Here is a 13,547-nt window from a genome sequence, read left to right on the forward strand (position 1 = left end):
CAGCAGATTACGTGGGCTGACAAAAAATGTCATTGAAGCCAGTGCAGTTCTGGTGTAAACTCTGCTTCTTGCCCCAATCCTTTCTTGTGTTTCTGTCCTGCCATTTCTCCTCAGTGCCTGATTTTCCCTCTGCTGTGACTTCTCCTGCACAGGAAGCATCTCTTCCTATAGGGCACTTGCTAAAGTGTTGTGCAAATTTATGAGGCTATAATAAGTGATTTGTTTTTACCAGTGTTAACAACAATTCATATTTTTATGCGGCATGTTTTAAAATATTATCTGTGACTTCCTCCCTTCCACTCCTCACAATTAGGCTGGTAATTTGTTACTCTGACAGTCGGATGCTCCCTCCGCCTGCCCGCGAGCTGGCGCAGGGGTGGCAGGCGCCCGTCACCGCCGCATCGTGCCACCGTTCATGGCCCCGGCTCCCCTCCCTGGCACTAACCTGGCTTTTCTGCTCTGTTTTCCCTTCTCAGAGGAGGAGCTGGATCCCCCCTTCGCAGAGGACACCGAGGAGACCGGGAGCAGACAGAGAGATGGTAGGAGCCCCCCTGCTCTGTCAAACACACAGACCTTCCCAGTCCCATATCCAGGATATTGGTCTCCAGCCACGCTCCAACATTTCGGGGTGTGAGAATCCCAGAATCCCCGAATCCCAGAGTGGTTGAGGTTGGAAGGGACCTTTAGAGATCATCTAGTCCAACGCCCTGCTCCAGCAGGGACACCCAGAGCACGGAATGATGGAGGAGAACGTGAGGGCAGGAGACCCGAGGGTCAGACCAACGGGTGACAGGGGAGTCTGCAGAGGGTGAAGTTGGGATAACTCGACCTCTGGGGACTGTCCCCTCCAAGCTCTCCTGCTGGCTCTGCTGTGGGCACGGGGGTCACCTCTCCTCCTGAGGACGGGCACCGAATCGGAAGCCTGTCTGCTGGGAAAGGGGCTCTGCACAAGGAAGACCCCATGGACATGAGATCCCTCTGCCGAAGCAGCTCCCGGTGACGGGCACGCGTCCCCGTCCCCCGCAGGAGGCGACGCCTTGGAGAGGCGATGGCAGCATCCGCCACCGGGCGCCCCGGCCAAAGTAATCGGAGCAGAGGGCAGGAAATGAGTCAGGGCCCGGAGGAAGCCGGTGCAGGGAGGGATCCCGGCGCTGGGAGCGGGAGGAACCGCAGCAGCGCCCTGGGAGCCCGCGCGGAGCGGCCGCTCCAGAGCCTCCGCGCGGCGTCGCCTCCGCCCCTGCCTTTTCCTTCAGGCCCAGCACGGGGACCGAGCGGAAGATCTGTTTCCTCCCCAGCTCCTCCCGGTCCTACCTGCTCCTCTTCCCAATCCGGCTTCTGCCCCGGCGCAGGAAGGCAGCTCTTGCGTCCGAGCGGCCGGGGCAGAGCCGCCTGGGAGCTTCCTGCCGTCCCCGTGTGCTCCCGGCATCCCGGCTCCGGAGAGCTTCCCAAGGGGCTGCTGGGGACCCCGGGCGCTCGGGACAGGTGACCGTGGGGCTGGTGGCAGCGGCCGGAGGGCTTTGGGCCCCGGGCGCGCGGCCGATGTGGCGCCCGCAGCCGTGCGCGCACCTGCGCTCATTAGCATCTCCCCGGCGGTTGTAATTGCAGTTAATAGTTATAACTGTTTTAGTTATTAGCGCTGCCATGATTGCTTCAAGCCCTGTGTCTGTTTCCACGCTAAATAATACATTAGGCTCCCGCCTCTGAAACGCTGGACTGCATTTCAACAGGGAAAGGTTATTGCAGCGCTGGGGGCCCCGGTCCTCGTGCCTTTTGCCGCGTGCCATTTGTGCCGTGGTCCAAGTGGAGGAAGAGCTGGAGGGAAAGGTCGGGAGGCCTTGGACAGCGCCAGGCTGGAGGCAGCAAGAGAAGGGGCTATTTCTTAATCATATCCCACGGCCAAAATGCCACATGAGCGTTTGGCTAATGGAAAACTATTGTTTCTAATTTCTAAGAAATACAGGGATGCCACAAATCTGCAGCAGCCCAACAAATCCCGCTGAGAGCTGCAGGCTTCTCCTGCCAAGACGCCCATTTCCTCCTCCCAGGCTGCAGGCAGCTTAATCCCTGCCCTCTGCGCCGGGAGGCTCCGGGGCTCCTGCTGCAGCTTGAGTATGGACAGAGCCAATTTCCTATACTGAAGGAAAAGGTCCCCAAACGGGGCTTCTTTCCCAGCCCTCTGTGCTCAGAATAGCAAGAAGTTCCACCTAGCGTGAGAAGAGCAGTGACAAGCACTGGCCTGCAGACAGTTGTCACTAGGTTTCAGCATCAACAGACTTCCAAGGCAACACACCTGAAGCAAAAGGACGGGGCAGATAGTGGCTCTCCCCCAGCGCTGCCGCGGGCTGCTCACACTGCAGAAGAAAACGGTGCAGTTGTCACATTTGGCTGGTTTTCTTAATGACCCCAAGGCCCATAAACATGGGAGCAGGCTCTCGCCCCACTTACATCAGTGTGCATCAGTTGCTTTGAAATCACATCTCTTCCCTGGAAGCAAATTCTGGAGTCTAGTCTGGAGGTTTGGGCTGTTTAACCCCAGTATCCCTTTTCTGCAAATGGTCTTCATTTTAACGAGATATTCCTGGGAGCTGGCAGAAACATCTTGTCTTTGGAGTGCAGAGCCCAACGGAGCCTTCGTCTTGAGGCATCTTCCTCATCCTCAGCCATTAATATTGACCTTTTGAAGGCAGTTTTGCAGGGAGGGGTGAGATTTTTCATCAGGCCAGCTGACTCGGTTGGAAAAACTCTACTAAAGCTTTTGGGAGCATGAACCCTATGGGAGGTTGGAAAGTTTCCTTCGTTGTGCTCATGGAGTATCTTGCCCAGGATCACGCGTGAGGCTTCTGTGAAGTCTCCGTTTCATTAGGAGCTGAATCTCCTTTCTGCAATCCGTGCTGACAGGCTCAAGGTGTCGGGATGTGTGCTGGGACCTAGCCAAGCAGGAACTTCCAGAACAGTCTGTGGCACCTCATTTTAAGGATTATTCCAGCCTATAGAGACCAAATACTGCATCGGCCCCTGGCCTTCGTGGTGCACAGTGGTAGTTTTGGTACCCCCCCACGCCAGCACTACCCATAGCACAGTGTGAAGAGGAATCTCGGCTGACTTCAGCAATGACTATCCTTAAATCTCTTTGCCAGCAAATTAGTTGCAGCGTTCCGTAGGATTACAAGAGATTATTGTTCACCAGGGACAGCCTTCCCCCAGCAAGAGAAAATCTTCCCATTTCACTGCTATGCGTCTTCCCCTCTCCTCGAGTCCTGACCTCGTGTCCCTGGGGAAAACCAAGCGGCAGGAGCCATCCCTCCATGCCAGGCTGCTCCTTGCTGTGCATTTGAAGCCGGCTCCCGAATCCGGGCTCTCCATGTCCCTGCACATACCCATGGGCTCCGCTCTTTCCTCTGCCTCCTGCTCTTGACCTCGGCTTCCTGCACTTCGCACAAGCTTAAATAACTCAGTAGCTCCTTCTCCTTCTATTCCCTTCCCAATCTTTTCCTCACCACTGCGTGCTCCCCCTTTAATACTTTCCAAAGGATGCAGACCTACTTTTTTTTTTCCCAGCCTTTCTATTTAAGTTCCCCAAGTCCCTGAGTCATTCCAGTTACTCCCTGCTGTGCTATTATCCGTCTCTGTAATGTCCTTTTTCATATTTAGGTGATCAAATCCGGGCACAGCACTCCAGATGCACCCTTATCGCTCAGTCCCTTATACTATATTAGAAACATTTCCTCCAACACGTGCTCGGTATTTTCTATTTATGCTTTCTGTCATGCAGCAGAGCTCTGCTGCTCCAATCCCTGCGACCTCTGGATCTGCCACCATCAGTCTCCCGCCTCAAACCTTTGGTTCGGGAGTGGGAACATTTCATGTATTTGGGAACTGGGACTCTCAGAGTCCGACCCGGGGTGTTTTTTCCTGGGAGAGCGGTGGGGACCCGCTGGCTGCGGTGGCTCCGGTCTCCTTGCCAGTTCCTGAGACAAGAAACGCCATTGAGAATTGGAAAAGATGGCAAGGCTGAGTTCTGAAAACACTGTTTTCCAGAGAGCCCACGCACACATCCAGCCAAGGGCATTCCTCAGCCTCGGCACCCGCTTTGCCAAGTGCTTCCTCAGCCCAAATCCACAATTTTCAGCAAATAAATCATCCGTCTCCAAAAAAAGGGGGAGCGACGGAGAGTTTGCAGGTTTGCACGGCCCCTTCTCCTGCTCCTGCTCCAGCACAGGCGCCGGCTCCCGGCTCCTGGCTCACTGCAGCACTCCGACCTCCCAGAAACAAGGGATCGAGGCAGCTCTTTGCTCCCCGTTCCTCCCCCCGGGCTCCCGGTTGCGGCGTCGGGGCCGTTTGATTGCCGAGCGAGCCCTGCTCAATTGCCTGAAATCCCCCGCTTGCCGCCTTTAATTAATAAATAAACTTGGCTGTCACCTTCCCCAGCAGCGCCCTCCCAGAGGCCCCGTGCAAATACCCGATGTTAATTAACGGGATTCCTCTTCCCGGGCCTTGGGCAAGGCCGGGAACAGCCGCCGTGGCGGTGGCGGTGCTGCCGGTGGCTCAGTTTGGGCATGGGGGGCAGTTTTGGGGGCTCGGGACATAGGGGAGGCATCTTTGGTTCAAATACTTTGCTCTTCAGCAGGGTTCGTGGTAAATAGCTTTAATGCAGGCTCTTCTGGAAACCCCTATCAGTGCATTTGCTTGTGTTTCCCCATACTGTTGTGTTTGTTTATTTATTGACTGGCCCCTTTTCCTCGTGGTGTTTTTCGGCCCCTGCTTTTTAATTAAAATGGAAAGTAAGCAAATCTGAGACACTCTGATTCCCCAAACCACCGTTTTCTTGCGTTACCCCAAAACCGGCAGCTCCAGCCCCTCTCCCTGACGCCCCCGTCCGTCTCCCCGTGCGCTTCCCGCTCTCCCTGATTTCTCCTCCTTCCCAGGAAAGCCCCCGAGGGACTTTGCCAGCTACTACCAGGGCGCGTGGGACTGCAGCGGGGAACACCCCGACGAGCTCTCCTTCCGCCGCGGGGACCTCATCTATGTTCTGAGCAAGGTAGGTCTCTCGTGGGCCCCGGCGTCCGGCCCCCGCTGCCCCCGGGGCAGCGCCGATGCCCCAGGCAGGTTTCTCATGGTGATGGGGAGCCCACGTGCTGCTGCCCGGGTAGCGGCGGAGCCGAGAGCGGGTGTTGTCAACAGGCGCACACGGGTGTTCCCCCGCGTTGAGCAGAGCTCCGGGCAACCCCGGCCACGTGTGACCGTCCCTGACCGGGCTGTTCCCTGCAGGGCTCTGCCCTGGGGCCCGGCTGCTCCGCGCCAGCTCCCGGTGACACCAGGATCTGAGCGAGTTTTGCATCCTGGCTTAGCGACGGGACATCCCCGCAGTGGAAAACAGGGACCCTGCAGGGAGGATCTTGCCCCGGGCTGGTGCCGTGAGACCCCAAAGCGCATGCCAGGCGTCGCGGAAGGGACGGCCACGCAGCCTGGCGTCACCACAGACCTTCCGCTGTCCTCAACAGCTTCAGCCCGCGACTCGTGGGCCAGCTCCCTCGCACGGAACCGATGGGTCCTGGGAGCTTTTCCCCCGTAAATTACTTTGCTCGGTGGCTGCTGGCGGCCGCAGCGGAGCCGCGCGGCAGGGGGAGAGCACCAAGGCGGGGAGGGGGGAAAGGTGTTTGAAAAGCCTGTTCGCTCAGCTGCATTTTAATTTCCTTTTCAATCTTGTCCCAATTAATTTCGCAGAATTAATCTCACAGAAGCAACTGCGGCAGCGGCGAGGCTGCAGTTCTAGCGGTGCGGTCGCTCTGTCTGAACATGAAATAGGAGCTAATATAAAAATCCATCTGGTGCCTTTGAAGCCCTCGCCGGCTGCCGCGCGGGTCCTGCCTGACATTTCGGCAGCGGGAGCAGCGCGCGGGGGGTCGCGGACATCCCGGGGTGGCAGCGCGCTCCAAGGGGACACAGGGTCCCTATTGAGGGACACGGAGGTGCTGAGAGTGGCTGGGAGCCGCTCGGAGCAGCCGCTGGTGCCGGGGGCTGTCGCACGAGCCCTGGGGATGCTGTCCCGGTGCTGGGGCGTCCTCGTGTCCCCGCAGTGCCACACGCCGGCCCCGGGGTGCTGGTGGCCGCGGTTGGCAGTGGCAAAGGGCCCGTGAACCCCGGCCGGGCACCCGTGGGTGGCGGTTTGGGCAGGAGGGGAAGACGCTGGCACGGGCCACACGTCCCCCTCCCCGCCAGCAGCCCCCGTCCCCCGCATGGGTGATTTGTGCGTTATGATAATTATTTGAATGCAGCGCGACTTCCTATTTTAAGTGGGCTTAGTTGGATGTGACAAGCAGGCCATAAAACCGGATAAGTTAATTCTCTCAATTGCTTCCAACGAAAGCAGGGGGGAAGGGAGGGGGGCCCGTCCTCCCCGCCGCCCCGAGCGCCGGGCGCGTGGTGACATCTAGCGGCACCGGGCCCGGCGCGGGGACACGGCGGGTGGCCCGGACGGGGCCCGGCCCGGCCGCGCTCCCCCGTGCGCTGCCGGGGCCGCTGCCGGGGCGGGCGGACGGGCCCCTCGGGGACACCGGGAGCCGCTCGCGGGGTGGCGGCCGGGCCCGCATGCGGGAGGCCGCGGAGCGGGAAGGCCGGCGGGGTCAGCGGGAAGGCAACGGTCACGCGCCGGTCAAAGCCGAGCGAGGCCATCGCTCCTCGCGGCGTCCCCGCGCGCGCGGCCGCTGCGCCCCCCCGGCGGGAGCCAATCGTCTAGAACAAACCCCTGGCAGCCTCATTCCTCCCAGGTAATTTTTATAAATGAGGGGACACCCGCGCCTGGAGAGGAGAAAAGGGTGGCGGGAGGCGGCCGCCGCAGCCCCGTCCTGCGGGAAAAAACCCGCTTCCCGCTTGGGCCCAAATTCCCAGGATTTCTCCTCATACCAGCCCGGCCCCAGCACCCCACGGTCCCCAGCCGTTTCAGGGTCCCAGCACCCCATGTGCCCTTGGCCTGTCCCAGCCTGCGCGAACATCGTGGGGGCCTTAATGCGTCTTCCAACCATTTATTTTGCGCTGAAATTTATAATAAATGCAGTTAAAGACTTCGTCTTTGACAGAGGTAATAATAAATTCACTGTTAAAGACAGTAGTTTAATTCCTTATCCCCTCCAATACTGCGCAGAATAAACTGTATTCATCACTGAGTAATTTTTTACCACATAAATCTTTAAAACTAACCGTTGTAGGCTGTTGAGGCTGAAATATTGTGAATTTATTAGCTATGCCCATGTAGTATTGGATTCAGAGGTTTCCATTCGAATATATTACGGGGGAAATTTGTGTCTTTAAGTGTGACAATCCTTCCATTTTCCCAAGCCGGGATTATAACCGGCAGCTCCGCCGGAGTCAGCGCTGCCTTTATGAGACAGAGATTTAGTAACGAGCCCCCGGGTGCCCGGCGCGATGCCCCGCGCCGAGCGGGCGCCGCAAGAGCTTTTGTTCCCAGCGTAGCAGATGCCCGGCCATTGCCTGGATTATTCTGCAAACGGACGGGGAAATTTCACTTTATTTCATAAATGGACGGGGAAATTGTGCTTGGGTGAAAGCGGCGAGCGTTGGAGCAAGAGGCTCAATGCCAAACCCTGTCCTTTGCCAGCCAGAGCTCCCATAGGCTGCTGTTACATATATTTATACCTCCATACGTGCGTACGTATAGGTGTGTGCATAGGGGCATGCAAGTTTCCATGCGGGGAATGGCTAAAGCTGCAAGAGGTGGAACAAGAGGAAAACTGAGCATGAAACCCAAAGGGCACCAAGGCAAAATCCATCACGAGCCCAGCAAAACTTGCCAAATCCGTGAGCACCAAGAAAACCCCCTTCCCGTCGCTGCCGTGTGCTCGCTGTAGCTTTTAGCCTGTTGAGCATCTGTGTTTTAAAAACCCCGATCTGCGTTGCCGTTGATAGCGCCCAATGCGAGGCGGCAGCGGGATCTTTGTTCGTTAGAGAGAGACGGAGATAATTATAAAACCATCTCTCGGTTCATGAGGCGCGGGTAACATTTAAACCAATTGATGTGCTAACATTTAAAGCAGTTATATTGCAAAATGTCACGTACGGTCTAGTTTCATTAGAGACGTGCTAATAGATGGATGGAAACGAAATGCCCGTTCCCGGGTATAAAATAAAAGTTTGCCGGGGCCATAACTCTTCTCGCCTGCCCAAAGCAAGCTGGGCGCTTCCCAAGGAGCCATCCCACCTCGCTCCGGCCTCCACGGAGCAGCCCCAAAGCGGGAGGTGGAAACAAAATGCGGGCGATTAAGGGCCGGGCAGTGTCCGAATGGATGCGGTTCCGCTCCGTGCTCCCGCGGGCACCACAGGCACTGGGCAGCAAGCGGCGCCTTCCGCCCCATCTCTCCCTTTCTCCTCCTCCTCCGTGTCCTTTTTTCCATGTGGCTCCATCTGTAACTGAGGGAACGCCCGGGTTTACAGCCCTGGGTCCGTGCCGGGAGCTGGGCAGGAGCGGGGAGGCAGCGCGACGCCGGAGCGACGCTTTAATTCCAGAATTCATTTACGCCGCGGCCGTGGGGTTGTCGCGAGGCGTAATGCGGTATTTAATTAAAACACCGCGAGTGCATCTGGATACGTCCTGGGGCTGCCATCGCCAAGCTGCAGCCGGCGCTCGGGAAGCGGCCGCGGAGGCTCCCGACTCGCTGCCCCCCGGATCCGGGAGCGCCGGCGGGAAGGGGACGGCAGTGGCCGGGGGCTCTCATGGTCCCACAGGGCTCCCAGATCACTGCCCACAGGCGGTTTCACCCCGGCGGCTGCGGATTTTCAGCGGGCGCTGAGTGGTCGGGACATTAAAGGCGAAAATAATTTGCGGAACAAATTTCGCAAATTGAGTGCGCGATAAAGCAAATAAAAATCTCTCCCTCTTCTTCCTCCGCCTTCCCACCGAGGGCAGCGGGGGGGCCGGGCAGGAACCGGCAGGACGGGCACAGACCTCGGCTTATTTTCCCTCCCTTGCAACTTTGCCATTAAAGTTGCACCTACAGCTAGGAAGTTTGTCCGTGAAAAATGGTCATTTTGTTTCCCCTGCTCAAAGAACGTTATTAAAATGCTAATTTAAAAGAAAAAGGAGTTAAATATCTAGCAATGGTGCAGTCTAATTGCAGCCATAATGAGCTCTCTAAATGTGAGTGCCCCTGACACACAGAGAGCATAAACAGGCAGCAAACACATCATTAGCGCTCGCGTTCATTTATTCTGGCGACCTGACTATGACCCCGCGCAGGGAAGGGGAAAGAGCAGGTGGATCCGGCTGCGCCAGCCCCCGGGGACGCAGGAAATGAAGCCATCAGCGGCTGCCATGGCAACGCGCGCGGGTGACGCCAGCACCGCGGGGCTGCGCGCGGTGCCCGCGTCCCCCCGCGCTGCGGAGGGGCCCGCGGCGGCGGCTCGGCACGTGTGGCGTGGCATGGCATGGAATGGAATGGCACGGCATGGCCCGACATGGCATTACATGGCATGGCACGGTACAGCACAGCATGGCATGGCATGGAATGGAATGGCACGGCATGGCCCGACATGGCATGACACGACATGGCACGGTGCAGCACAGTGTGGAATGGAATGGCATGGCATGACCCAGCATGGCATGACACAGCATGGCATGGCACAGCATAGAATGGCCTGACATGGCATGGCACGACATGGCATTACATGGCATGGCACGGGGCAGCACAGCATGGCATGGCATGACACGGCATGGCATGGCATGGAACAGCCCGACATGGCATGGCATGACACGGCATAGAATGGCATGGCATGGCCCGACATGGCATGGCATGACATGGCATGGTGCAGCACAATGTGGCATGGAATGGAATGGCATGGCATGGCATGACCCAGCATGGCATGACACAGCATGGCATGGCACAGCATAGAATGGCCTGACATGGCATGGCATGGAATGGCATGGCACGACATGGCATTACATGGCATGGCACAGGGCAGCACAGCATGGCATGGCATGGCATGACACGGCGTGGCATGGCATGACATGGCACGGTGCAGCACAATGTGGCATGGAATGGAATGGCATGGTATGGCATAACACAGCATGGCATGGCACAGCATAGAATGGCCTGACATGGCATGGAATGGCATGGCACGACATGGCATTACATGGCATGGCACAGGGCAGCACAGCGTGGCATGGCATGGCGTGGAACAGCCCAACATGGCATGGCATGACACGGCATGGCATGACACAGCGTGGCATGGCATGGCATGGAATGGCACGACATGGCATGGCGCGGCATGGCATGGCATGACATGACATGACATGACATGGTGCAGCATGCCATGGAATGGAATGGCATGGCACAGCATAGCATGGGATGGAATGGCGTGGCACAGCATGGCATTGCATGGCAGGACATGGCACTACATGGTATGGCACCGCATGGCACGGAATGGAATGGCATGACATAGTATTGCATGGCATAGTAGAGAACGGCGCTGGCTGGCATGGCATTGAATGGCATGGCATAGCATGGCATGGCATGGCATAGCATGGCTTGGCGTGGCATTGCAGGGCATAGAACAGCACTGGTTGGCACGGCACGGCATTCCCTGGCACGGCACGGCACGCTTGCAGGACACGGCACAGCGCGGCCCACAGCGCCTGCCGCGGTGCCAGGGGAATGGGCCCATTCCCTGCAGGGCCAAGGGGCAGCGCGGGCAGCTCCAAGGAGCCGGGAGCGCCGCGGAGCCGGGAACGAGCGCCCCGCACGGAGCGGGCACCGCGTCCGGGCGCGGAGCAGCCCCGGGTCCCTCGCGGAGACAAATCGCAGCCACCAAGCGCGAGCGGCCGGGAAGGCCGTTAATGGAAGCGGCGCTTTGGAAATGATTTTTGCTCCATTCCAGCCTGTTTGCTTCCGAACAGCCTCGCTAATCGCCTCCCAGCAATAGCACAATAACTTCGCTCTGATTTCCCCCCCGCCTTTCTCTTTTTTTCTCTCCGCTTCTTTCCTGTCCGAGGGGCACGGGAGCAGCATCCGCGGGAAATATTTTAAAATAAAAAATATCTCAGCCGGCACCCCCGGTCCTCCCCCTCCCCTGCCTGCACCCCCCTTCTCCCGTGCACTTTCGATGAACCTGTGATATTGTAGCAATGGCCCTTGAAGTGCAGTGGGGAGGTGATTTAGGAGAATATTAAAGGCAATGTGGAGATTCGAAGGCGCCTCTCTCAGGGAGATCTGGAGAAATACGCAGCACAGATGGGCTGAGCAGATTAAACATTTCCGTCACATTGTTCCCAAATTGTGTTTGCGGTGCCTGAGGGTTGGTGCTGCGGTCAGAGCGCGGCGGAGCCGCGCGGCGCTGGGAGCCGCCTGCTTTATGGAATAAATATTAATACGGCAGCTCCGCGCGAGCTCCCGGCGGCGGCAGCGCCGCGCGGCCCCGCTATTGTCTGCGGCGCGGCCGCCTCCCGCCGCGCGGCCGTCCGGCCGTCTGCACATCCATCCGTCCAGCCCTCCCTCCATCCCTCCATCCGTCCGTCTGTCCATCCTTCCATCTGTCCAGCCCTCCCTCCCTCCATCCATCTGTCTGTCCATCCCTCTGTCCGTCCATCCATCCATCCCTCCCTCCATCCGTCCGTCCATCTGTCTGTCCATCTACCCATCCGTCCATCCCTCTCTCCCTCTATCCATCTGTACATCCATCCATCCCTCTGTCTGTCTGTCCATCCCTCCCTCCCTCCATCCATCCCTCTGTCCATACCTCCATCTGTCCATCTGTCCCTTCATCTCTCCATCCATCCATCCCTCTATCCCTCCATCTGTCCATCCCTCCCTCACTCCCTCCATCCCTCCGTCCATCCCTCCATCCGTCCACCCATCCGTCCGTCCCGTGTCCATCCCGTGCCCAGCACCCACGGGATCCCCTTGGGGTCCATCTGGGATCATGCGGGCACAAGGGCTCTGGTGCGAGTCCCTCTTGCCCCAGGCAGCTCACGGGGCATCCGTGTCCAAAGTGCCACCTGGGCTCATTTATTTGCATGACTTTAATGGGAAATTAGCGGCTAAATCCCAAACTCTCCATCGGGCCCTTCTGCCTGGGGCCACCTGGGAATTGTCTCCTGGTTGAAGTCGCCCGGGGCCTCACGAGGCCCAGCTGGCCCTTCCTGCCGGCCTTTCCCAGCTGGGCACTATATCCCGTTATTGCCCAACGCCAGCCCCGACAGCACCTGAACCCCCTCCCCATATTCCCTTTGGCCTCCCTGGGTTGGAGCCTGTGAGAATGGGATGTCTGGAGCCTGCTGGGATGGGGTATGTGGAGCCTGGAGCATGCGGAGGCCGCGGGATGGGATTGGTGGGAAGGAGCAGGGTCCGAGGCTCTCCGGGATCCTCATCCCATGCTGCTCCAGCTCCTTGCAGGAGCTGAGATCCCACTGGGTGGGAGCCATCCGGGGTGTTCCTTTTCATAGGGATTTGCTGTAGGGATCTGCAGTGTCGGAGCAGGGGGAAGGCCGTGACCGATGCCCAGGGCGGGCGTCAGGGCAGCTGAACCCCAACATTCCCAGCCATTTCCCTATGACGGCCACAGGGCCAAAGCCCCGCGTGCCTGGATAGGCCCCGGAGCGGCGCTCCGGGCTCGGAGCAGCGGCGGAGGTAGGTAGATGTATGGCTGCCCCGGAATAAAACTCCCCTGTGTCAGGCGACCCCGCGCGCGGCCGCCATTCCTCATCCCGCAATGAGATTCCTCCATTTTCCTAACAATAACGTATGACACACAAGCACTAATAATGGGGCCGAGCAATCATAAACCGATAAGTCCCTGAGTGATTGGCTTTTCCTTGGGCATCCATCAGGGCGTCATTGATCTTCTGTGCGCGGGGGGTGATGGATGGCGCTCCCGGAGCGGGACCGGGCGCTCTGCGAGGGCTGCTGGCACGGCGGCGAGCGGGGCTCGGGAGCCGGCAGGGGGGTAAATGCTGGGAGATCCCGGTTGGGAGGCGCTTGGGCATCTCTGCCCTCTCAGCCAAGGGTCAGCGCGATGGTTGGAGCTTCCCGGAGAGGCCGGTGGGGGATGCGGCTGCAAGATTGGGGTCCCCAAGGGGCAGCCAAGCACTTGGGGCCGCGCGGGCTGCAGGAGGTGGTTGGACGTGTTCCCTTGGGAAGGCCGTTGCAGCCAGGAGAAGGTGCCCAGGGGATCAGCTCCACACCCGGCTCCGGGGCAGGACGGGGAGAGCCAGAGCACCAGGGGACATGGGGCACCAGGTCCCACTCGGTCATTTAGGGACTCGGTTTCCTCCCCTCGCACCGGAGCGGCCGAGCGGATGCCGGGGTCGGCTCAAGGTTGGGCAGGGCTGGCAGCGAGGCGCCGCGCACAAGCTGGCACAGATAGGAAGCAGCAGGAAGAGCCAGACATTAAAATGCAGCCGACGTCTCGCAGGGGCCCGCGGGCGCTTCGCGGGCGTCCCCTGGTACCGAGGAGGCTGCGATGCCGCCGCGGCCCCCGAGAGCGGCGGGGGAGCCGCTCGGGGCCGCTCCAAGCCATGAAACGTTCCCTGTGCCGGGGGC

At 59.0% G+C, this 13,547-nt stretch overlaps 1 protein-coding gene across 1 annotated transcript in view; it reads left to right on the top strand.

The window, feature by feature from the left end:
- The window catches only part of SKAP1 (src kinase associated phosphoprotein 1), a 115,848-nt gene that overhangs the window by 100,492 nt on the left and 1,809 nt on the right, over nucleotides 1-13,547 (top strand). The window contains exons 10-11 of the mRNA XM_010214362.2: nucleotides 477-539; nucleotides 4,926-5,038. Of these exons, the coding sequence (XP_010212664.2) occupies nucleotides 477-539; nucleotides 4,926-5,038 (176 nt within the window). The remainder of the gene's footprint in view (nucleotides 1-476; nucleotides 540-4,925; nucleotides 5,039-13,547) is intronic.

This window comes from Tinamus guttatus, unplaced genomic scaffold (genome assembly GCF_059628265.1).
Source record: "Tinamus guttatus ecotype Peru unplaced genomic scaffold, ASM5962826v1 Tinamus_guttatus_pri_ptg000463l, whole genome shotgun sequence".
NCBI classification, from domain to species: domain Eukaryota; kingdom Metazoa; phylum Chordata; class Aves; order Tinamiformes; family Tinamidae; genus Tinamus; species Tinamus guttatus.